Source organism: Triturus cristatus, chromosome 4_1 (assembly GCF_964204655.1).
Source record: "Triturus cristatus chromosome 4_1, aTriCri1.1, whole genome shotgun sequence".
In the NCBI taxonomy this organism is placed as follows: Eukaryota; Metazoa; Chordata; class Amphibia; order Caudata; family Salamandridae; genus Triturus; species Triturus cristatus.
The window spans coordinates 1,150,321,967-1,150,347,253 of record NC_140585.1 but is presented as its reverse complement, the minus strand read 5'-3'; the positions used below and the strand labels follow the sequence as shown (position 1 = coordinate 1,150,347,253).

The 25,287-nt window shown below is 51.6% G+C and overlaps 1 protein-coding gene across 4 annotated transcripts in view; it reads left to right on the top strand.

The window, feature by feature from the left end:
• Positions 1–25,287, top strand: part of PRKACA (protein kinase cAMP-activated catalytic subunit alpha) — a 902,215-nt gene that overhangs the window by 643,167 nt on the left and 233,761 nt on the right. For all 4 annotated transcript variants that reach the window (XM_085654293.1, XM_085654294.1, XM_085654292.1 and 1 more), the window contains one exon: positions 3,984–4,082. In XM_085654293.1, the coding sequence (XP_085510419.1) occupies positions 3,984–4,082 (99 nt within the window). The remainder of the gene's footprint in view (positions 1–3,983; positions 4,083–25,287) is intronic.

Here is a 25,287-nt window from a genome sequence, read left to right as displayed (position 1 = left end):
GCTTGGGTTAATCACGTTCAAGGTCTGTTTTGTGAGAGATTGTTTAATGTACCCTGGAAGGCTTTCGTTAACTTTGTCAAGATAAAGGCTGGAACATGTGAGAATGTAGAGGGAACGTGGGAACTCCTTCTTGCCATAGAATGCTTGCCTGGAAACTGGCCAGTTCCAGTAAGTTTCCTTGGTGCAGAGGAAAAGACTCTCAAACCTTCTAGTGTGTTTTGAGATTATAAAGCTGTGAGTTGTTGACTTAGAAACCGGGATTTTGGAATCCGATTGGGGACAGACGCGTCTACTTCGGTACAGCGGAACCCTGGTTGCTGAGGCTCTTATTCCCGGCTGTTAAATCCCGCGGTCTGGAGTGGGCTAGGATGCAGTGTTTGCACCAGGTGAAGTGTTGAGTTTTGATTATTGCCATTGTGATGTGTGGCCAGTGGCTTTGATCTTTTGGGGTGTTTTCTGTGTGAGTGAGTTGAGGTGTACATCCAAAGTAATCATTTGTATTTATAGATATTTTTCTGATCTCTTGCAGGACGTCCTGTAATAGTGGCTTGGGTTTTATCTCATATTATTTGCTGCTTGTACTTCATATTATTATCCATGCATTTAACAGTTGCATTTAGCAAGTGTGTTATTGCTTGCATATAAATATATTTCTCTATATACAATTGAATGTGGTTCATTTGGCATCTGGGAAAGCCTTTCTGTTAGAGAGCATTGCATAAATAAAACCCCAAGCCTTATTCTAATAAGAGAGCCTTGGCATTTTGTAAATTAAAACCCCTTTTTTAGGTGGTGGTGTGTTTTATGTCTCCTGTTTCACCGTGTTTGGGCCACTGTGTGGGAGATTTGTAGAACTCTGTATTATCTGAAAGGTGAAGCAAGACACTCCCTCACCCCCTAATTCAGCAACCTCCAACTGTATTTCTCTAGCAGTCACAGTTATGGGAGAGCTGTAAGACGATGAAAATGCAGAAGTCAAAGAGAAAGAGGATGGTATACACAAAGTAAAAATAAGCGCTGCCTAGTTCCCCAGAAAGGACAAACACTGCTGCAGGTCAATTCTCCTCCAGACAGTATTGGAGTGTTTAATACATTAGAGGCAAAGACCATCTAGAGCCTTGACGTTCATATGACCTCCTTGAGAAATAATGCTTTTGCTGTAGTTTTAAATAGCAACCTAAGAAGTTGTCAAATGAACCTGCTTTTTTCAATTATATTTTGGAGGAGGAGCAAAGACTTGCAATTACCCCAGCAATGGTATTGAATGTAAACCCTTTTCCAAAAGAAAAAAAAAGTGCCACGTAGCAGGCATAGCTCCTACATTTTCACAGTTCATTGTAACCCCAATTACCACAGCAGCCCAACATCATTCATGCAGTCCTGTCAATCCAGCGCAGTACCATAAGGCAGGGACTGTAGGTGAATTAGGGCTCTAGGGAAAAAAAGGGTTCCATAGCTGCTGCTCAGAAATATATGCTAAACAATTGCTTACCTTAGTAAGATATGATCATTCAATGTGAATTGATGTGTCCATTCACCAACTTCATTTTGGAGGATATGATATCAGAGGCATAGACATGTTTAAAGTTTCCAAAGCTTCAGCTGCAATCATTAACCATAGCTATTGATGTGTCTAATACTAACTTATGTCATTAAGGTTGAATAGTCTGAATCTGGTGTTTTTGGTACTCTCCTTTTCTTGATTTTGATTACTCATTCCCCAGAAATGCGGAGGGGCCTGCTTGTTGTTGTATCCCTAGATCCTGAATGTAGTTTAGATTTAATTGCAGTCTTTAATATAGACTTGCTGCCTTCAATGATGAACCAGCCTCCCAAAGAGAGCACATGGCAATGGTGCCTACCCTTGATGTTATGGACATTGACTTTGACGTGTTGTTCCTATTTTTTCCATGTCCAGGCCTTTCCTCGTTTCTCCTTCTCAAGGAGTGCCTGTAAACGGTGGAGTGAGCTGTGGTAGAGGAAGGGAGCCCTCTTTCCATGCCCCTCAGGCTTTCCTAATGCAGATTTGTGATGCCTCCATCGATACTTCTGCAGATCATTAAGCTGAATAGTGTCCCTGTCCTGTCCATTTTCGTGTTTTGGATGAGAATTGGTGAAGCAGACAATGTGAGGGTTTGTTCTTGATTTTTTTTTTTTTCCTGCAGGAGGAACATTTCTCAAACAGGGAAGACATTTTGTGAAGCGCTAACAAAGTTTTGTCAAGAAACAGAAAAACTATAGACTCTACATCAAAAGACTTGGAGCATAGGTGAATTTCAGAAGTTTGGGAGGGGTTCTTAAGAGAAAAGAGCATAAAAGGCCAAGCTCAGCTCTCCAGCATCTTGTCACCGGGAACATACCCAGCTTACTGGCGGAGTATGATGGGATGCTGTTGGAGGGCTCTAAAAAGATGTGTGGTGCATATATTGCCCTGGGCTGCCCCACATGTGCAGGACAGTTCAGTGCTTATGACTTAAAGAAATATTACCCTCTAAGAGAACTAGTTATACAGGTAAGTAACCATTCCTCCTTTTGCTCTGCTTCCACCTTAAACCCACCTTCACCATAAATGCTTCTTGCTGTTTTGTACAATGTGGCTCTATAGCAATTTCTGCTGCAAAGTAAAATGATCTCTCATAGCAATGGTTTTGCATCTTGTACTCTACAGATTCATGAGTGAGCCACCTTTGTACCCTGTTGGGTGAAGTATTCTAAATATTTTTCAGAAATCGTATTTACAAATACATGAGAGCATTAAAATAAAATCCAGAAATTACTGTCTCAGGGGTCGTGCGGTACTGGAGCACTTTAGAGGGGCAGTCTCAAGTAGACGTTCTTTGCTTACACCAGCCACATTGATTAAAACATTTAATTTCAGAAGCATGTGACAGAGTAAGTGTTTGGAAATACAGATTTGGGGCCAGATGTATGACCATTCACTGTTGCGAGTCGCAAATTGCATCGAATTGCGACTCGCAATTTGCGACTCGCAAAAGTGAATGTACAACAGTGTCTCAGACACTGTTTGCGATTCCCAATGGGGTCCCAAATTTCATGCCTCCATAATATTCATGAGGCAAGCGCAATTTGCAACCCCATTGGGAATGGCTAGCACTCCCAAGGATGGTAGCCTGCTGTGGTCAGCAGACCACCATTTCTGTGACTGCTTTTTAAATAAAGCAGTTTTTTTTTCTTTTTTAAATGCAGCCCGCTTTCCTTAACGGAAAATGGGATGCATGTAAAAAAGAAAAATTATACTTTTCAGTTTCATTTTTTAAGGGCAGGCAGTGGTCCCTGGGACCACTGCCTGGTCTTAAAAAACATTTTGGCAAACACAAAGGGGTCCCCTAGGGACCCCTTCGTGTTTGCGGGCGGGTGGATTACCACCTACTTGAAGTAGTTGGTAAACTGCAAGTGTTTTGCGGCTGCAAAACAATAGCACATTGCATTGAGACTCGCTATTAGGAAGGGATGCCCATTCCTAATAGCGAGAGTCGCAAGTGCTGTTTTGCGAGTCAGTGACTCCCAAAATAGCGTTTGTACATGCCAGGACCCTATTTTGCGGTCGCAAACGGGCTGATCTCCCATTTGTGACCGCAAAAATCAGTTGTACATCTGGCCCTTGCTTTCTTATTACAGTGCTATCGCCTCCCACTTTCATGTATCTGGGTAAGGCTTAGAATGCAGGTAAGCATTATGTAGTTTGACGTTCAATTCTTGATTTGCTAAACTAATCTTCATCCCATAAAGAGTTGTTATAGAAAATATTCCCTAGACCCTCGTTGTTCTCTTTGGGTGGTATGGGGATGTCATCACTTGGCATCTTTTGAAATGTATACTTTAGAACATGGTTCATTACTGTCCATATCTTTATGGCTAGCTTTTCAGAATCTCCTTAACATACTGGCATCATGCTTTGCTTTGTAAATGGCTGCAGTGCGCTCACCCAATCCTAACAAATCAATTCTTCATCAATTTCTCAGGTTGTGAAATTGAAGCAGATAGAGCACACTCTGAATGAGAAGCGGATCCTGCAAGCTGTTAACTTCCCTTTCCTTGTCAAACTAGAGTATTCTTTTAAGGTTAGTACTGCTTGCCTTTATATCTTCTAGTCCTTGCCTTGTGTGGGATGCAAAAATATTGGGTTCGAAATGTGGGTTCTCACATCATTAATTCTGTAGTCTGCACTTCGCCAACATTTGATCTTTTATATAATCACCTGCCAAAATCATTCCCTGTCGTCATGCTAGGAATCCCCGGTACCTTGACGATGGAGAATGATACAAGCATGTTATTATATCAAATATATCAATGTTGGAGAACAGGAGTTACAGGTAAGTAACTAATTTCGTAGTGCTTTTGTAAATTGTATTATATGCTGTCTTAGCCTCTCGTGTTGCAATGTAAGTTCCAGGTGTTGCATTGGCATTGACTGACTGCAACCACATGATGATTCAGTACATAAGTGACACTGTCTGACCCCCAAGCTGTCTTGTGTTCATGAATATTAGCGCTACAGATTTTGAACTATGTGCACTGCAGACGCTATTGATTAGATTGTGATACCTATGTTTAGGCTTTACTGCATCGAGACTGTCATTTGAAAATTTTGCAGCTTTTTCCTGTACGAGCAGGCTATCAACAGGTAGTTGCGTAGATACCTGTAAGAGAAGATTCCAATTCTGAGGAAAGACTGACTAGCCTAACATTTGTAGAAAGTTGTCCGGAAGAATAAACGGTATGATCTTGAATCAACAGTGTTTGTCATTTATTCCAATCATAGGAGTTTTTTGTGTTTTGTTACAGTAAGCATGTGGAAATATGAACCTTGCCGGCTATTGGCATACATCTGCCCCCTTCAGGTTCCTTTATAGGATCTAGGGAAAAAAAACTTCTTCTGCGGTGGACCATTCATAGACGCATTCTTTAATTGTTCACTGTCACAAGGCTCAAAATCCATGTTACTACCTGTTTAATCATTGCTGTGCTTTCCTTAATGTGCAGTCTTTCACCGTTAATATTTGACCAATACCCTGACCAACGAAGAGCCAAATAGCTTAACTCACCTTAGAGGCTCCACAGAGCGGAACATCTGTTGCATGTAAAGTGAGAATCCTTTGAACCTTGCTTTCAGAACCTTTGAAGCATTTTTCACCCTGTGTTCCTCCTGGGAGGAAATTCAACCTCTACTTTGGAGAGAATGAAGGTGCAACCACCCTTTTTCCCTTTTTGTTTAAACCCAGGAATATCTCCCTGCTGATGTCTGACTGGATTCCTGAACAAAATCCTCTTCAGAGTCTGAATTTTTATGGAAAGAAAGATATTTTTTTCATTATCTGTGTTTAATGTGTTTATGGCCTCCACCTAGATTACAGTTTTACAAATATTGACATTTGCCACACTTTGTGGCTAAATCATTAAACACATAGAGCTAGAAGTAGAGTCCAAATAGGGCTTGGAATCCTGTGTGAACTGGACTTTGTCAGCACCTAAGAGATCTTCCTCTGAGGCTTGATCAAGGGTGACTAGGTTGCTTTCCTAATCCTGTCGCTGAGATGTAGACTTCTTGTCCTCCACATGGTACTTTGACACGTTGAGCCTGCTTGAAAACACACACAAGAAGTTTTCCAGGTGAGCAGAGTGTGAGAAGTTGGCCTGATGTATGATGTCACTAGTTCTAGTGTACACCTTATATCAGTCCAAATACCCTTATGGTGATTGGTTGTAAAGTCAACCTTATAGACCAGCTATCCTAGTGGTAGCATGGACAAGAGCAGTCTTAGGCTAAACTCTGAATGGCATGTGAAGCCAGCTGTGATACCATATATAATCCCTTGAATACCAAATGAAAGGACACCACAACAGATATATATATAAAATAAAGTGTATTTATTCTAGTCAAAACCCTCAGCACTCTTTATGAGATTAGAGGTAAGTACAACACAGTCTTATTTAAGCATACATTAAGTCACACAGGTAAGTAATACAGTTAGGCCCTAGGGGCCACGCAAACCATATACTAAGTAAGTGGTATAAGGACCACTGTCACGGAAATAGAATAGGCCTAGGCCTAGGGAATCGCTGGGGCTACACTACACTAGCGTTAGTTAGGAAGTGGGAGGCCCACGGGATTCGTGTGCAGAGTGGAAACACTCACGCGTAATGCGTAAAAGTCACTAGCAATAGTACAGTTTAGAAAACGATAGATTTAGGACACTTCCGGAGTAGCTAGGAAGTCGAGACTGGAAAACTAGACACTAGGATAGTCACTATCCTGATGAGCACCGGAGTACCCAAGTTACCTAGCCCACAGGCTGCGGGTGCATAGGGGTGAAGTTGCGTCGGTTTTCGTCGTCGACTCCTGTGGATGCCTGAAGAAAGATGCTGACAGGCAGTCAGTGAAGAGTGTCCGGTCGATCCCAAGGCTGGGATCAAGAAGAGAGGAGACCTGCAAGCAGAAGGGACAGAGTCAAGGTCACTAGCCAGTGACCACGTGGAACCAGGAAGGAACCAGGCGATGTCGTGAAGATTGCAGGTGAAGGTGAAGCTTGTCGCTGCAGCCAGGAGGACCAGGAAGCGTCGAGGACGACCAGGACCAGGAGGCGAGCTGTCCCACGAAGGCTCTTGCTGTCGGCGGCGTCGAAGTTGGACTAGGACTCACCAAGCCTTGGCAAGCGGAACCCACGAAGAACGGAGGACTTGCTTCTGGTGCAGACCAGGAAGGTCTGGGGTGCTTCTTCTTTGCAGAGAAGCGGGAGCCAGTCTGGAGGAGCCAAACCAGCGCAGAAGATTTCAGGGTGCGTCGTCACAAAGAACACTAGCTGGCGGGCAAGCACCCGGACAGACGCGGCAAGCAGGAGAATGCAGAAGGGCCCCACGCAGGACTCGTGGAGTGTGGGGGGCTGATCTTCGGTGCAGATGATGCTTGGGGTTGGGGCTTCTCAATCCCCGGTGCACGACTTCGAGGGTGCCTCAGAAGCTGCGCTTGAAGTTACTAGCCACTTTTCTCAGGTAGCCGGTCCCACGTCGCTCGTCGCCTCCACGGATCTCTGCTCTGCTGTGGATGTGGATCAGGGTCGGAGAAGTCTGGAAGTCAAGGCTCTGGTCAGGCTCTGCAGTCGGTTCCTCGTAGAACGTGGGCAAAGCAAAGGGTAGTCTCTTGATGGTGCCTGTTTGCACAGGGTAGCCACTCCTTGGCCACAAGGGAGATTCTTCAGTCTTCTTCTTTCATCGAATGTCGAAGGTCCAGAGTTTCTGTTCAAGTTTGCAGGTTCAGGATAATCTAAAGTCTTGAGGCCCAACTCCCACTCTTATACTAATCTGGGGGGCTGGGATACCTGCTAGATCACGCCTTATGGGTGGGACCTGGGAGGGGGTGGTTACACCCACTTCCCTTTGTCCAGTTTCACGCCAGAGCTGGGGCTGGAGTGCCCCAGCGCCGGTTTGAACTGGACTATGCAAGGAACACCTTGTGTGCCCCAGGCATGTCTCATTCCTTTCAGCCCACCCTGCCCCAATACACTAAAGGCTGTCTGGGGAGGTGCTAGCACCTCCCCAAGCAGGAAACCTATTGTCCAGGCCTCCCTGGCTGGGATCACTCCCAGCTGCAGGAGGTCAGACTTGTGTCGTGGCAGCAGCATCCATTTTGTGATGCTGAGGCTTTGGTCAGAGGCTAACAGTGAAGTATGATTTTAACATGTCTTTCCCTCTAGAAGGGGGGAATAATATCCTCATGTCCAGAAATGGCATGGGGGTATTATTCCACAGTGTTAGACACCTTACACGACATGTTTCGATAAAGCCAAACCATAGTTACCATAACCGTCTAAGATTATAAGGCACTTTAAGAGTATATGGTAGGCTATATCATAGAACAGCTATAAGGACTTGGTTCCGAAAGCTGCAGACAGGCTCAGCTCATGCTAGAGCACCATCTCACATGTTACCAAGCACTCTGCCTCCAGGATTGTTAAGGCCTGCCATAGGAGTGACTGATAGGTACACATGTGTCTATATGTAAGTTAGGTATAGGAATACTACACCTAAAAGGGGTGATTACACGACCTTGCCCCAGCTGAGTGATCAGCCAGTTGTGTCAAAATGGAAGGCCAGGCCAGGGGTGGCATAATACATGCTGCAGCCCCTGGTAGGCCTAGGGTACACCTATGCCCTGGGTACCTAGGTTACACTGTACAGGGACCAATAAGGTGATCCTATCCAAATGGGTTATGTACCTAAAGTACATAGTATTAATTTAGAGAGAGAACAGCAGGGCTGTGGGTCTGATTAGCAGGCCCACAGCCACATCTAAGTCGAAAACCAGTAAAGCAAAATCAAAAAGTGGGGGTGAACATAGAAAGCAGACCCTACTCTCCTACACAGAGTCTCCAGGCTTTTCTGTCATCTCCAATCTATCAAAATTACAAAATTGTCATCAGCGGCTTCGTTTGCTGCCAAGTGGATTGTCAAGTCTTTAATTTCAAAGCTATCGACTGCTGCCTTTTCATCTGCTGAGTGCTGTCCTCCTGTAAGGCTGCTTCTAAGTTAATGATATCACTGTTAACTGCCAACTAATCACAGTCCCTTCCCCCACTTCCACCAACTGCTTCATGGTCCACACTCTTTTCTGTCAACATCAGTGTTGACCTAAGCTGCCTTATCTGAAAGAAACACGTTAGTTAGATTCCTCACCTTAGAATATCCCCGGGCGTCAGGCTGGATCCGGAAAGATTTTTGTAGCAATACCCCTTGCGCGTCACTAGGCGTCGTCTGCGGCTCCGCATCCGTCGTTGGCGTCGTGCGCCGGAATGACGTCGTCGGAGTACTTAGACGCCGCCCTCGCGCGCTGACGTCAGTTCTTCTTTTTTCCGCGCCAGTACGCGCCGATCCGGGAAGAGCTTACCCCTAGTCACTTTTTGACTAACTTTTTGACCTCTTTTGGTTACTCGACTCGACATCTGGTGCCGGTAGGATGCCTGGATTCAAGCATTGTGACGCCTGTCACCGACTGATGTCGGTAACGGATCACCATCGCCGGTGCCTGTACTGCCTGGGGGCCGACCATGACGCGGAGTCGTGCCCCGACTGTCAGGCCTTGACGTCGAAGGCTAGGCGGGAGCGGTCCCGTAAGCTGCTCGAGCTTCGGCACTCGGCTCCGCTCTCGGTCCCGGTCCAGGAAGAGGTCCAAGGACCGTTCGCGGAGCCGCAGCCATCGACATCGCTCGTCGGGATCTTCAGGTAAGTCCCATCACTCCAAACATTCCTCGCTCTTCGGACTCCCCTCGCCAGTCGCGCGACCCGGCCGAGGGTCCCTGGGACTAACGCGACTCTGGCGGAGGTCAGTGCCTTCCTCACGGCCATGAGGAATCTGGGTCCGCCGTCGACGCCTGCCGGCACGCCTTCGGGCCCCGCAGGGTTGACTGGGCGACCTCGTGTGCCGGCGGCTCCGGCCCCAGCGAGGGCTCCGGCCCCAACGCCGCAGGTCCCCGAGGGATCCAGGCCTGGATCTCTGCCGGCGCCGGTCGACCTCACGACGCCTCCTCCGCCGGCGCCGACACCGGTTCCGCCCCTGACGCCGTCCCCGCACGGCGTCGAGCCTCAGTTTAGCCCGATTCCAGACCCGGCGCCAGTACGGCGCCGTCCGACGCCGTTACCGGCGCCGATGGGTGACCGCTTCATCCACCGCCCGGCTCCGATCATTCCTCCTGTCTACCAGGAATCGGATGATGAGGGCGACTGGGAAGGGTCTCAGGACCCTCTGGCCGAACAGGCCCATTTGTCTCAGGACTGGGCAGAGGAATTGGGGGACGCCAGCGGTTTGGATACCTCTCCAGACGCTGGATTCATCTCTCCTCCGACTGTGGCCTCGGAGGAAGGTGCAGCCTTTTCTGTGGTGCTGCGCAAGGCGGCCGAAGCCCTAGGGCTCGAGTTGCCTGCTGTGGCTGTGAGGACTAACGTCCTCACCGAGGTCCTTCAACCGACAGCAAGGTCCACTGAGCCTCTGCTGCACTGTAATGAGGCCCTCATTGACGTTCTCCAGGGCACGTGGTCCAAGCCCTCCAAAGTCCCTCCTGTGGACAGGAACGTTGCCCGGCGCCACCGCCCTGCTCCGGGCGACCCCACATTCCTCTCCCACCACCCCACCCCGAGAGCCTGGTTATCCAGGCCTCAACCTCCCAATCCTCCTTCCCGTCCGCTCCTCCGGATAGGGAATCCAAGAGGTTGGAGCAGTTTGGCAAGAAACTGTTCTCGTCCCTGAGTTTGGGACTGCGGTCTTTAAATACCGCTTGCCTTTTGGACCGTTATTCCCACTCGCTGTGGGATACGGTGGAGGACGTGCTGCCCTTGTGCCCGGAGGAGGCCCGGGAGCGACTCACCCAAGCACTTGCTAACGGGCGAGATGCAGCACGGCACGCCATTAGATGTGGACTAGACACCACGGACTCGCTGGGTCGGGCGATTTCCACCACGGTGGCTCTTCGGCGTCACGCCTGGCTGAGGTCCTCGTAGTTTTCAGGGGACGTCCAAAGCTCCCTCATGGACATGCCCTTCGATGGCACTCGCCTTTTTGGCGAGAAGGCGGACAGTGCGCTGGCCCGGTTCAAGGACTCCCGGGCCACAGCCAAGTCCTTGGGTCTTTCGGCCCCGCGGCCGCAAACTTCCGCCCCTTTCGTGGCCAAGGAAGGGGCGCCTCCTCACGTCCGCCCAGCCGCAGAACCAACCTGCACGCGGTCGCGGACGTGGTTTCCGCCGAGGCGGTTCTGGAGGACAACGTGCCGGTCAGTCCGCATCCACCCCGGCAGCATCCGCCTCAAAGCCCTCCTAGTCCGAGCTTTCAGGCCCATTCAACGCCAGTGGGGGGCAGAGTTCGCCATCACCTGCTCCACTGGCGCTCCATCACTTCGGACAGGTGGATGCTGCAAATCGTCCGAAGGGGCTACTCCCTCCCCTTCGAGACGACCCCTCCAGCCATGCCACCGCAGAACCACTGTATGTCGGGGGATCATTTGCATCTTCTCCGGGAGGAGGTTTCGGCCCTCTTGGCCAAAGAGGCCGTCGAGCGCGTTCCTGGTCCAGAAGTAGGTCGTGGTTGCTATTCCCACTACTTTCTGGTTCCCAAGAAGGGCAAAGGGGGCCTACGCCCGATCTTGGATCTCAGAAGCGTGAACGCATTCCTCCGGAAGGAACGGTTAAAGATGCTAACTTTAGCTCAGGTTCTTGCTGCCCTAGACCCTGGAGACTGGAGGGTAGCGTTGGACTTGCGGGACGCTTATTTCCACATCCCCGTCCTGCCGGCCCACCGGCGTTACCCGCGATTCACGGTGGGTCAAGAGCACTTTCAGTTCACCGTACTGCCCTTCGGCCTCACCAGTGCCCCTCGGGTGTTCACGAAAGTGATGGTGGTGGTCGCAGCTCATCTGCGCAGATCAGGGGTTCCATTCTTCTCGACGACTGGCTGTTGAAGGCGGGCTCGCCCCAGCACGTCGTCTCCCACCTCCAGACTACGGCAGACCTCCTGCATTCGCTGGGGTTCTCCATCAATGTGCCGAAGTCGCACCTGAGTCCCTCCCAGAAGCTCCTTTTCATAGGGGCGGTTCTCGATTCGGCGTAGTTCCGGGTCTATCCTCCGGAACAGCGGGTCCTGGACATTCGAGCCCTGATTCCCATCTTCCGGCCTCTGTCCTGGATTTCGGTCAGGTTGATGCTGCGGTTTCTGGGGCGGATGGCCTCCTGCATCCTGTTAGTACCTCACGCCAGATGGCGGATGCGGGCTCTGCAGTGGGACCTGAAGTTTCAGCGGGCCCAGCATCGAGGCAACCTGTCCGACCACGTCTTGATCTCGGAGGGCACTGCGAAACAGCTGCAGTGGTGGCTCACGAATCGCGATTGGGTCAGCGGCAGATCCCTCTCCCTTCTCCAACCGGAGCACGTGGTAGTGACGGATGCGTCCCTCCTGGGATGGGGGGGGCCATATGGGAGAGGCGGAGATCAGAGGACTCTGGTCTCCGGCGGAGACTAGCCTCCATATCAATCTTTTGGAGCTGAGGGCGATCCGACTTGCACTGAAAGCCTTCCTTCCCTCTGTCCAGGGAAGTGTCGTGCAGGTGTTCACAGACAACACCACCGCCATGTGGTATTGCAACAAACAGGGCGGGGTGGGGTCGTGGACCCTTTGTCAGGAGGCCCTGCGCCTCTGGACATGGCTGGAACACCAGGGCATCACCCTAGTGGTTCAACATCTGGCGGGCTCTCTGAAAGCCAGAGCAGACGAACTCAGCCGCCGGTGCATGATGGATCACGAAAGGCGTCTGAACTCGGCCTTGGCGCAAGGTCTCTTTCTGCAGTGGGGAGAGCCTTGGTTAGATCTATTCGCCACCGAAGAGAACGCGCAATGTCAGCGGTTCTGCGCGTTGGAGTTTCCAAGGCGGCACTCGCTCGGAGACGCTTTTCGTCGCGAGTGGAGTTGCGGTCTGTTATACGCCTTTCCGCCTATACCACTTCTGCCCAGAGTGCTGAAGAAGATCAGGCGCGACCGGGCCCAAGTCGTCTTGGTGGCTCCGGATTGGGCTCGAAGGTACTGGTATCCCGAGCTACTCAGTATGTCCATCGATCCCCCGATACGACTGCCTCTTTAGGAGGATCTTCTGTCGCAGCAGCAGGGGACGGTCCTCCACCCGAACCTGTCCAGCCTCCACCTACATGCGTGGAGAGTGAGCGGCGGCAGTTGATGCCATTTGACTTGCCTCCTGAAGTCTGTGATGTCATTTTGGCAGCCAGGCGTCCCTCCACAAAATCGGTATACGCCTGCCGGTGGAACAAATTTGTGGCATGGTGCACAGCAAAGGCTGTGGATCCCCTTTCCGCCCCTCTTTCTGAGGTTCTCCTCTTTCTTCTTTCCTCTTTCTTCTTTCCTTGGCCCAGTAGGGCTCTGCTCTGGGCACCTTGAAAGGTTTTCTTGCTGCTATCTCTGCTTTCCTACGGCTTCCTGATCAGCCTTCTCTTTTCAAGTCCCCTGTTGTTTCACGCTTTCTCAAGGGCATTACTCATATGTACCCTCCTGTTCCTTTCGTAATGCCTCAGTGGGACTTGAACCTTGTTCTCACTTTTCTGATGTGCGCTCCCTTTGAGCCCCTTCATAACTGTCCCATCCGTCTTTTGACTTTGAAAACTGCTTTCTTGGTAGCAATCACCTCCGCTAGGTGGGTGAGTGAGCTCCAGGCTTTGTCATCTAAGCCTCCCTTCCTTTCAGTTCATCCGGACAAGGTTGTCCTTCTTTCCTGCCTAAAGTCATGACTCCCTTTCACATCGGGCAATCTTTCACGCTGCCCACCTTCTTTCCGCATCCTTCAAAAGATGAAGAGAGGCTCCACCGTCTGGACCCAAAACGTGAGCTATCCTTTTATTTGGACCGCAGAAGACAGTTCCGGGTGGACGACCAACTTTTTGTTGGATACTTAGGGGCTAAGAAGGGTAAAGCTGTACACAAGCGGACGATCTCTCGGTGGGTCGTGTTGTGTATTAAGACCTGCTATTCTTCGGCGAAAAAGGTTCCTCCTGTTGGGCTACGGGCCCATTCTACTCGGGCCACAGCGGCCACGACTGCACTGGGGCGGGGAGTCCCCTTGCAAGACATCTGTCAGGCGGCGACGTGGGCTTCGCTGCACAGGTTTGCGAGACATTACTGCCTGGACAGCCAAGTCCGGAGGGATGGCCACTTTGGCCGTTCGGTTCTCCAGGACTTTCTGGTGTGATCTTGGTTCGCAGACCCACCACCGGGGTTGGTATTGCTGGGGTATCTATTCTAAGGTGAGGAATCTAACTAACGTGTTTCTTTCAGATGAACAAGTTACTTACCTTCGGTAACGATGTATCTGTAAGAAACATTAGTTAGTTAGATTCCTCACCGACCCACCCAGCCTCCCCGTTCTGCGAACCGACATCTAGGGTTAAGGTTCTCCCTTTCAGGGCCCTAGATTTTTTGGCACCAGTGTCGGTCTCTTGCATGGCTCAGCGTCCCTGGCGCGGAAAGCTATGTGCAAGAACTGACGTCAGTGCGCGAGGGCGGCGTCTAAGTACTCCGACTTCATTCCGGCGCACGACGCCTAGCGACGCGCAAGGGGTATTGCTACAAAAATCTTTCCGGATCCAGCCTGACGCCTGGGGATATTCTAAGGTGAGGAATCTAACTAACTAATGTTTCTTACAGATACATCGTTACCGAAGGTAAGTAACTTGTTCGTCAGTTCTTCTCCAGATGATGACTTCTTTACCCCGTTTGTCCACAACCTCAAAAGCTGTTTAAACTCTGCTTTTCCACTAACTTTGGTACTGTGAGCCTTTTCAGCCACCCTTATTGTGGCTACAGTTCCACCTCAAACACTTATAAGAATCTCTCTACAAACAGTGGCTCAAATTCTAAAGAAAACCTGTTCTAGCCAGGAAGGTATGGAGAAAGTTTAAGACTAGACAAAAGAGGCAGAAGCCTACTTCATCGATAAGCATGACTAGGAATATCAGTATGCATTAGGCTCTCATGAACTGGATATTAATTTAGCAAATTAAGTTTTTGCTTTCACGGGCACAGAAACTACCCATGCTAGGTTTTAAATGTGTGTTCTCCCATCATTAATTCTGTACTCTGCATTTCTCCAACAAGCTTGTCCCTTCTACCTCATTATAGGGACGGCGAACATTATGAGATCCTTCTGGTTAAAGGACCATTAGACCTGTACAAAAGAAGATGCAGGACTTCTATCAACTGCTATGCTAGGTTCCCATGTCTGTGCAGTTGCCAACCTCTGCACCGCTTCCACCTATGTTACAGCTATCCAGCCCTCCTACTTTTTCACAGCCCTGATTCCAGCAATGAGCAACCACTGCGCCACTGCCTCCGCGCTCTCCACTACCACAACCTACTTGGCAGTAGGAGAAGTTGCAAGTTGGTAGTGATGATGATGAGGATACAAAAAATGCAATGATGACAGTGCTCAGGCTCAACCAGTTTAAGTAATCCACCACCAAAGAAAGTGAATTATGTGCTTATTAGTTTCTGTGATTGTAGGAACCTGGGGTCACCAGGCCCTATAGGCGGTAGCGTGGCGCGAGCCGGTCGGGCAACCAGAGGGCTATGTGTTAAGCAACCATACACCACACGCTTCTCATGGACTAGAGTCACACACAATAAGGGACGCCACACCGTTTAAATTATGCAAATACTTCAAGTTTATCCAAGTATAGCTGGTCAGATGCAGTTCAGGAAATAACAAGGTAATACATGAATCATAATACCATTGTGACATTACATTCGACACTCTGGGTGATATCTATGCAGTGCCTAACCTTGTTCTAGCGCCGTGCGCGCTTACGTAAAGTCCTTCCCTGAACCGGCCGTCTAACTAAGCGTAATACTTGAAAGGGGACACATTGGGTTCACTTAACATGGCGCCTGTAGAACTGAGCGCTCCTCGTGATCAAGGGCCCCTAGTACTGTGAAGCAAGGCATATAAACATAGCGCTACGCGCAATCAGTTGCATGTGGATACGTTTGCGTAGAACATTTAATACATCGCGTGACTCGTAATCAGTCGCATGTCATTACCTTTGAGCAGAGCATATAACACAGTGCGCTACTCGCATTCCTGGGCATGTAGTTACTTTCGAGCAGAACATGTAACACAGTGCGCTACTCGCATTCCTGGTCATGTGACTACTTTCGAGCAGAGCATATAACACCATGCGCTACTCTCATTCCTTGGCATGTAATTACTTCCGAGCAGAACATGTAACACAGTGCGCTACTCGCATTCCTTGGCATGTAATTACTTTCGAGCAGAGCATATAACACAATGCGCTACTCGCATTCCTTGGCATATAGTTACTTTCGAGCAGAACATGTAACACAGTGCGCTACTCGCATTCCCTGGCATGTAATTACTTTCGAGCAGAGCATATAACACAATGCGCTACTCGCATTCCTTGGCATATAGTTACTTTCGAGCAGAACATGTAACACAGTGCGCTACTCGCATTCCTTGGCATGTAATTACTTTCGAGCAGAGCATATAACACATGCGGTTACTCGCCGTCCCGGTCTCTCCGGCTGAGGAAGCAGAGTCGGTGGCGTGAAGCGCCACACGAGAGTAATGTTAGTCAGTACTTTGAACGGCTTCCAGCGGGGAAGATTACTGGACTTGAGGAGCGAGTCCCTATGCTCCGGTGCAGTTCACAGAGCACCGCGCTCAGTAACACAGAAGGGGGGACACGGACAGGATCCCTCGGCGGGGTCTCTCTGTCGCGCAGGCAGGGGAGGGGATTCCCACGGAGGGGACAACCCGGGCCAAGTGCGGTGTGATTTCCAGACCAGCAGGGGGCGCACCAGGGGGGATCTCGGCCTCCGGGCTTACCTCCGTCTCGGCGTCAGCAGGCGTCCGTCCTCACGACGTTGGGGGAGCTCGGCCCGACCTTGCGCTTCTCCTCACACGGCTGCGACGGCAGCGACGGGGCCCCGGACTTCGCCTGGGCCTCGCGACACAGCAGGTCACTCCTCCAGGCCTCCAGGCCACGGCGGTGAGCGCGCTGGCTTCGTCGTCGCAGGGGGGGGGATCAAATTAAGGATGGGGGTAAAGTGCTCAGCGGAGCACGCTGCCGGGGGTCCCAGACCAGGGCAGGGAGCGCGGGGGTCACAGCGCTAGTACCTGGTCGATCCCCGGTGACTTGGCAATCGGCTTAGTATTTTGTTCACTAGGGTAGCTTGGACACGCAGTCTCTGGCATTCAAGGCTTACAGCTCGCTCTTGTCATGCAGTCTCAGTTCTTAAAGTTAGGTTTCAGTTCTCAGTTGACAGATGAAGTCTTTTGGCGCAGATGTATCTGGCGCCCTTAAGGGGTTCTGTTACAGGGGTAGGGATGGAGAGGGCGACTAGGTCCTTCCTAGTCAGGCTGGCAGAGAGTCTCTGGGTCCTCCTACTACTGGGCAAGATCAGTGGGATTCACAGGGCACCTCACTCACTTAAGAGGCAGTACCTAAATCCTGTCACTCTCAGAGGCACAAGTCCCTGGCTAGGCCCTACCGCCTACACTCCTGGTGGATTCTTCCAGCTCTGCTTCACCCCAATGGCCAACTCACCCCAAAAGCTTCCCTCCCACTCTTAAGTAGCCCTAGGTCAGGTGACCTCTAGCCAAGGCGGCAAAAGTAAAACCCCACCTCCCTTCTAGAAGGTTCCAGCTTCTTCCAGGAGCTTCCCCACTCTAACTATGGGACAAAAAGGCGGGCTGGTATCGCAACATTGTTGTGGGTCCCAGCCAGCTCCTGGCAGCTAGGGTGCTACTATGAAAAACGACCACCCTGCAGTAGCAGGGGTCTGTGGCAGCCATCTTGGGAGAAGGGAGCACCTGCACCTTAACACTGCCTGGCAATGAAAAGGCGCCCGGAGACCTAGTCCAACATAAAAATGAGGGTGGAAAAAAATGAGGCACGATACAAAAATAGAAGGGGAGACCACCCTAGGGCTGACAGGTCCAACATGCGTCCCCCCAGCCGAAAGAGGGGAGAGCTACCCAACCACTAGGGAGTTCTCTTCACTAAGGCGGAAAAACCTGGAGAGACCGTCAGCATTGGCGTGGTCAACTCCGGGCCGATGTTCCACCCGAAAGTCCATCCCCTGTAGGGAAATGGACCACCTCAACAACTTGGGGTTTTCGCCTCTCATCTGCATGAGCCAGCGAAGGGGGCGGTGGTCGGTCTGGATAAGGAAGTGAGTGCCAAAGAGGTATGGCCTCAACTTCTTCAGAGCCCATACCACCGCGAAGGCTTCTCTCTCAATGGTGCTCCATCGCCGTTCCCGAGGGAGGAGTCTTCGAGATATGAAGGCCACAGGTTGGTCTTGGCCCTCGGTGTTGAGTTGCGAGAGCACCGCACCTATGCCGTGCTCTGAGGCGTCAGTCTGTACAATAAATTCCTTGCTGAAATCGGGTGTTGTTAGTACTGGAGCTGTACACATCGCATTTTTCAGCGTATCAAAGGCTTCTTGGCATGCAGGTGTCCATATGACCTTGCGAGGTTGTTTCTTTGAGGTCAACTCCGTCAAGGGGGTCACGATGGTACCATATCCCTTGACGAACCGGCGGTAATACCCAGTGAGGCCGAGGAAAGCTCGGACCTCTGTTTGGGTCTTGGGGGGCTCCCAAGCCAAGATGGTTTCAATTTTGGCCTGGAGGGGTTGCACCTTACCTCCGCCCACCAGGTGTCCCAGGTACACGACAGATCCCTGTCCAATCTGGCACTTGCTGGCTTTAATAGTTAAGCCAGCGCGTTGCAGCGCCTGCAATACCTCCTGAAGGTGTCGCAGATGGTCCTCCCAGTTGCTACTGAAGACAGCTATGTCATCCAAGTAGGCTGCTGAGAAGGACTCCAGGCCAGATAGTACCTGATTCACTAACCGCTGGAATGTGGCCGGAGCATTTTTGAGCCCAAAGGGCATCACTCGAAATTGGTAGTGGCCCTCTGGGGTGGAGAACGCTGTCTTCTCCCGTGCTCCGTCGGCCATGGCAATCTGCCAATATCCGGATGTCAGGTCAATGGTGCTGAGGTACCGGGCTGCTCCCAGCCGGTCCACCAGCTCATCTGCACGTGGGATGGGGTGAGCATCTGTCTTCGTGATAGAGTTCAACCCCCGGTAGTCCACACAGAACCGAAGTTCTGGCGTCGTACCCGGTGGGGCCGCTTTCGGCACCAACACCACTGGACTAGCCCACGGGCTGCTGGAAGGTTCTATCACCCCCAGCTCCAGCATCTTTGCCACCTCACGCTGGATGCTATCCTTCACTCGGTCAGAGAGCCGGTAAGACTTGTTCTTCACCGGGGGGCTATCCCCTGTGTCCACATCATGGGTACACCAATGAGTGATTCCAGGCGTGAGGGAGAACAACGAGGCGAACTGTCCCAGGACATGGCGACAGTCCCTCTGCTGCTCTGGGGTCAAGGATGGGGAGAGGACTACACCTTCCACCGAACCATCCTTCTCTTGTGCCGCAAGAAGGTCAGGAAGAGCTTCACTCTCTTCCTCTTCGCTCCCATCCGTCACCATAAGGAGAGCAAGCTCCGATCGCTCATGGTGCGGCTTCAGGCGGTTGACGTGGAGCACCCTGAGGGGCTGACGGGGGGTTTTTACATCCACAACGTATGTGGTCTGGCCTCGCCGCTCCACAATGTCGAACGGGCCAGTCCACCGGTCCTGGAGGGCACACAGCTCCCCAGGTTCCATAACCCACACCTTCTGTCCAACGTCCAACTCGACCGTCCGAGCGTTGCGGTCATACCACTCCTTCATCACGGTCTGGCTAGCCTCCAGGTTCTCTGTGGCTGCCTTCCACAGCTTGGCCATCTGGCTGCGGAACGCCAGCATGTAGCTGACAATGTCACGGGGAAGCTTCTGTGAAGTCTTCTCCCACCCCTCATTCACTAAACTGAGGGGACCCCTAACGGGATGGCCATAGAGCAATTCAAACGGGCTGAACCCGACTCCCTTCTGCGGTACCTCCCGATAGGAGAATAACAAGCAGGGGAGGAGGACGTCCCATTTACGCCTCAAGCCTTCGGGAAGGCTTCGGATCATCCCCTTCAATGTCTTATTGAAGCGCTCTACAAGTCTGTTAGTCTGGGGGTGGTAAGGGGTGGAGAACCGGTAGGTCACTCCACACTCCTTCCACATGGCCTGCATGTAGGCCGACATGAAATTGGTGCCCCTGTCCGACACCACGACCTTCGGGAATCCCACTCGGGTAAAAATTCCCAACAGTGCCCGCGCCACCACCGGTGCAGTGATGGTCCTCAGAGGAATAGCCTCTGGGTACCTTGTGGCGTGGTCCACCAAAACCAAGATGAACCGGTGTCCCGCTGCGGTCGGAGGGTCCAATGGCCCAACAATATCGATACCGACCCTCTCAAAAGGGGTCCCGACCACGGGGAGAGGTTCCAACGGGACTTTCAACTTTGTCCCACTCTTGCCACTCGCCTGACAAGACTTGCAGGTCTTGCAAAAGGCGTCTGAGGCAATCCTCATCCTGGGCCAATAAAAATGGGGGACTAACCGTGCAAAGGTTTTGTCCTGGCCCAGGTGTCCAGCTAAGGGGATCTCGTGCGCTAACTCCAGCAGGAAGGCCCGGTAACACTGGGGGACCACTATGGCCCTCGAAGATCCATGTACCGGCACCCTGGGCTCACTGTATAGGAGACCATCCTCCCAATACACATGATAACCTCCCAGTTCCTGACTAGCCACTTGAGCTTCGGCCTGCCGCCGCATACCCTCAAGAGTGGGGCACGTCCTTTGTGCTTGACAAAATTCCTCCCGGGTAGGCCCTCCTTCCACTTGCCAGTCAGCAAGGGTCGGCAAGTCCTCCACAGGAACGACATCTACCTCCGCGGACTCCTGGGGCACCTCTCCGGCCTCCCCATCCGACTCACGGGGCATGTCCTCTACCACCTTCTTCTTCCCACGTTTGGGTTTGGGTTGGGCCATGATTCCAGGCTCCAACTCCGGGTGAGTTCCATGCCGGGCAGCCATGGACCGCGTGCTCACGCAAGTCCACCCTGGTAATCCCAGCATCTCAGTGTGAGCGTGAAACTCGACGTCCTTCCATTTGGTGTGCTCCAGGTCGTTCCCTAGCAAACACCCCACAGGCAAGGCAGGGCTCACAGCAACTCGCAGTAGGCCTTTGACTCCTCCCCACTCGAATGGAACACGAGCCACTGGATAGTGACTCAAACTGCCGTCAGCCAATACGGCCGGATGGAACTCCTCGGGGACTACTTGGTCTGGGGACACCAGCCGCCGCACGACAGTGGTCATGCTGGCCCCTGTGTCCCTCAGAGCTTCCACCTCCTCCCCATTAATTCTCACCCTCTGCTGATATTTAGCAGTGTTCGGGGGCAGGGACACTACGGGGACCACTTCTCTATCCCCGAGTGAAACCAGTGTCAGGCCTGTCCACTCCCCTTCCCTATCTAAGGGCAGCTCCACCCCAAGCGCTATACTACTCACCCCGGGACTCTTCACGCCCGATGGGGCTGGTGGTCGCTTGCGACACTTGGGATCTCCTCTGTAGTGTCCAATCTCCCCACACTCGTAGCACCGCACAATCCTTGGCTGCTGACTCCTGTCAGGGTAAGTGGGTCTTGTGGAATTGGACGGGGGTGGGGTTCCTACTCCCTTCCCAAACTTATTTTGGGGACCTTTCGAGAACTCCACCTTTTTATCTCCCCCCTCTTTCTTCTGGGGGAAACCCTGTCCGCATTTCGAGCCATCTCCCCCGGGGCCCTTGTGAGACACCCGGGTGCTCACCCAAATATCTGCCTCCTCCGCAAGCTCTCGAGGATCCTTCAGCTTGCGGTCCACCAGATGTTGGCGCAGCTCCGGAAAGCTCTTATCCAAGAGGTGCTCCCTTAAAAAAAGATCGTACAACCCTTGGTAGTCCTGTACCTCGCTGCCACGCACCCAACCATCTAGTGCCTTCCTCGCATAATCAAAAAAATCTACCCATGTCTGGGTGGACAGCTTATGGCTGCCACGAAACTTCTGCCTATACTTCTCGGGGTTCAGGCCAAACTTCTTTAACAAGGCCTCTTTCATGGGGGCGTACTTAACCTGATCCGCCTTGGCCAAATATAACAGGGTGTCCCTAACAGTGGGAGGTATATACCGGTAGAGACCACCTCCCCAGTTACTCTCGGGTACCCCATGGGCCGTTAAGGCTACCTCGTATGCCTCCAACCACTTCATGATGTCATCCCCTAATGTATAATTGGCTATGACTTCTTTGGGTAGGTAGAATTTTGGTTCTTGAGGTTCCCTGGGTATGCTGCCACCATTGTCTTTGTTAGACGCGTTCAATTGGAGGGCGCGTAACTCCAGCTCTTTTAACTGAAGCTCGTGCGCCAGCTTCTTCTCCTCCATTGCCCATTTCTTATTCTCTCTTTCTTGTTCCAATCTGGCCCTTTCCCTTTCTTTTTCCTGCTCTAATTTGGCCAGCTCCCATTTTAATTGCCTCTCTTCCCTCCTGTCCTCGTACTCTTGTGGAGACGCGCTCCTCCTGGACCCTGTCCTACTACTGGCCCCAGAACGTCTTCCTGGGGGCACATTCTCAGACATGTCTACATTCAAGATGTCTAGGACTTCCTGGGCGCTCTCCCCCTGAGGTGCCTCTGGCGCTTCCTGTCCCTCATCCCCTCTCCCGTCTGGGTGGGCTTCTACCCATGCCCTAATGGCGGTACGGAGTTCCGGCCCTTTGGCCCTCCGCATCCCAGGCACCCCCAACTCCTGCGCGAACTCCCTTAGTTGCTTCGCTGTGTACCCCTCGAGGTCAGCTAACCGGGATTCCATTCCGGCAGATGGGGACCTAGACACTAAGGAGAAAATTCCTAGGGTGTAGGCAACAGTCAATAGCTAACCAGGCTTCTTGCACTCACTACCTGGACAGTGGAACTAATGATCCAGCAACAATGGTTTCTGAGCTGTGGAACAAAAAAAAAAATGTAGGATAGGCGTTTAATTGTGGCGCCCTTCGCCTCACGGAAGGGTGCTGTATGGTCACAAGTCCCAAGGATCCCACCGCTGGCCAACAATGTAGGAACCTGGGGTCACCAGGCCCTATAGGCGGTAGCGTGGCGCGAGCCGGTCGGGCAACCAGAGGGCTATGTGTTAAGCAACCATACACCACACGCTTCTCATGGACTAGAGTCACACACAATAAGGGACGCCACACCGTTTAAATTATGCAAATACTTCAAGTTTATCCAAGTATAGCTGGTCAGATGCAGTTCAGGAAATAACAAGGTAATACATGAATCATAATACCATTGTGACATTACATTCGACACTCTGGGTGATATCTATGCAGTGCCTAACCTTGTTCTAGCGCCGTGCGCGCTTACGTAAAGTCCTTCCCTGAACCGGCCGTCTAACTAAGCGTAATACTTGAAAGGGGACACATTGGGTTCACTTAACATGGCGCCTGTAGAACTGAGCGCTCCTCGTGATCAAGGGCCCCTAGTACTGTGAAGCAAGGCATATAAACATAGTGCTACGCGCAATCAGTTGCATGTGGATACGTTTGCGTAGAACATTTAATACATCGCGTGACTCGTAATCAGTCGCATGTCATTACCTTTGAGCAGAGCATATAACACAGTGCGCTACTCGCATTCCTGGGCATGTAGTTACTTTCGAGCAGAACATGTAACACAGTGCGCTACTCGCATTCCTGGTCATGTGACTACTTTCGAGCAGAGCATATAACACCATGCGCTACTCTCATTCCTTGGCATGTAATTACTTCCGAGCAGAACATGTAACACAGTGCGCTACTCGCATTCCTTGGCATGTAATTACTTTCGAGCAGAGCATATAACACAATGCGCTACTCGCATTCCTTGGCATATAGTTACTTTCGAGCAGAACATGTAACACAGTGCGCTACTCGCATTCCCTGGCATGTAATTACTTTCGAGCAGAGCATATAACACAATGCGCTACTCGCATTCCTTGGCATATAGTTACTTTCGAGCAGAACATGTAACAGTGCGCTACTCGCATTCCTTGGCATGTAATTACTTTCGAGCAGAGCATATAACACATGCGGTTACTCGCCGTCCCGGTCTCTCCGGCTGAGGAAGCAGAGTCGGTGGCGTGAAGCGCCACACGAGAGTAATGTTAGTCAGTACTTTGAACGGCTTCCAGCGGGGAAGATTACTGGACTTGAGGAGCGAGTCCCTATGCTCCGGTGCAGTTCACAGAGCACCGCGCTCAGTAACACAGAAGGGGGGACACGGACAGGATCCCTCGGCGGGGTCTCTCCGTCGCGCAGGCAGGGGAGGGGATTCCCACGGAGGGGACAACCCGGGCCAAGTGCGGTGTGGTTTCCAGACCAGCAGGGGGCGCACCAGGGGGGATCTCGGCCTCCGGGCTTACCTCCGTCTCGGCGTCAGCAGGCGTCCGTCCTCACGACGTTGGGGGGAGCTCGGCCCCGACCTTGCGCTTCTCCTCACACGGCTGCGACGGCAGCGACGGGGCCCCGGACTTCGCCTGGGCCTCGCGACACAGCAGGGCACTCCTCCAGGCCGCGGCGGTGAGCGCGCTGGCTTCGTCGTCGCAGGGGGGGGGCTCAAATTAAGGATGGGGGTAAAGTGCTCAGCGGAGCACGCTGCCGGGGGTCCCAGACCAGGGCAGGGAGCGCGGGGGTCACAGCGCTAGTACCTGGTCGATCCCCGGTGACTTGGCAATCGGCTTAGTATTTTGTTTACTAGGGTAGCTTGGACACGCAGTCTCAGCTCTGGCATTCAAGGCTTACAGCTCGCTCTTGTCATGCAGTCTCAGTTCTTAAAGTTAGGTTTCAGTTCTCAGTTGACAGATGAAGTCTTTTGGCGCAGATGTATCTGGCGCCCTTGAGGGGTTCTGTTACAGGGGTAGGGATGGAGAGGGCGACTAGGTCCTTCCTAGTCAGGCTGGCAGAGAGTCTCTGGGTCCTCCTACTACTGGGCAAGATCAGTGGGATTCACAGGGCACCTCACTCACTTAAGAGGCAGCACCTAAATCCTGTCACTCTCAGAGGCATAAGTCCCTGGCTAGGCCCTACCGCCTACACTCCTGGTGGATTCTTCCAGCTCTGCTTCACCCCAATGGCCAACTCACCCCAAAAGCTTCCCTCCCACTCTTAGTAGCCCTAGGTCAGGTGACCTCTAGCCAAGGCGGCAAAAGTAAAACCCCACCTCCCTTCTAGAAGGTTCCAGCTTCTTCCAGGAGCTTCCCCACTCTAACTATGGGACAAAAAGGCGGGCTGGTATCGCAACATTGTTGTGGGTCCCAGCCAGCTCCTGGCAGCTAGGGTGCTACTATGAAAAACGACCACCCTGCAGTAGCAGGGGTCTGTGGCAGCCATCTTGGGAGAAGGGAGCACCTGCACCTTAACACTGCCTGGCAATGAAAAGGCGCCCGGAGACCTAGTCCAACATAAAAATGAGGGTGGAAAAAAATGAGGCACGATACAAAAATAGAAGGGGAGACCACCCTAGGGCTGACAGGTCCAACAGTGATGATGCCATTTTAGAACCAATTCTTAAGAACTCACCTAAAAATGTTTAGGAGAATTTCTTCAGAGGACTTCCAAAAAGCTTCAGTCTCCTCATCATTTCCACAGAAATTCTCTTTAAACGAGAAAGGGTGTTACAGCTCGCTCCTATATTAGACATTTTTTGAAAGAATATCTTTCTCAAATAAAAATTCTGGCTTTATCT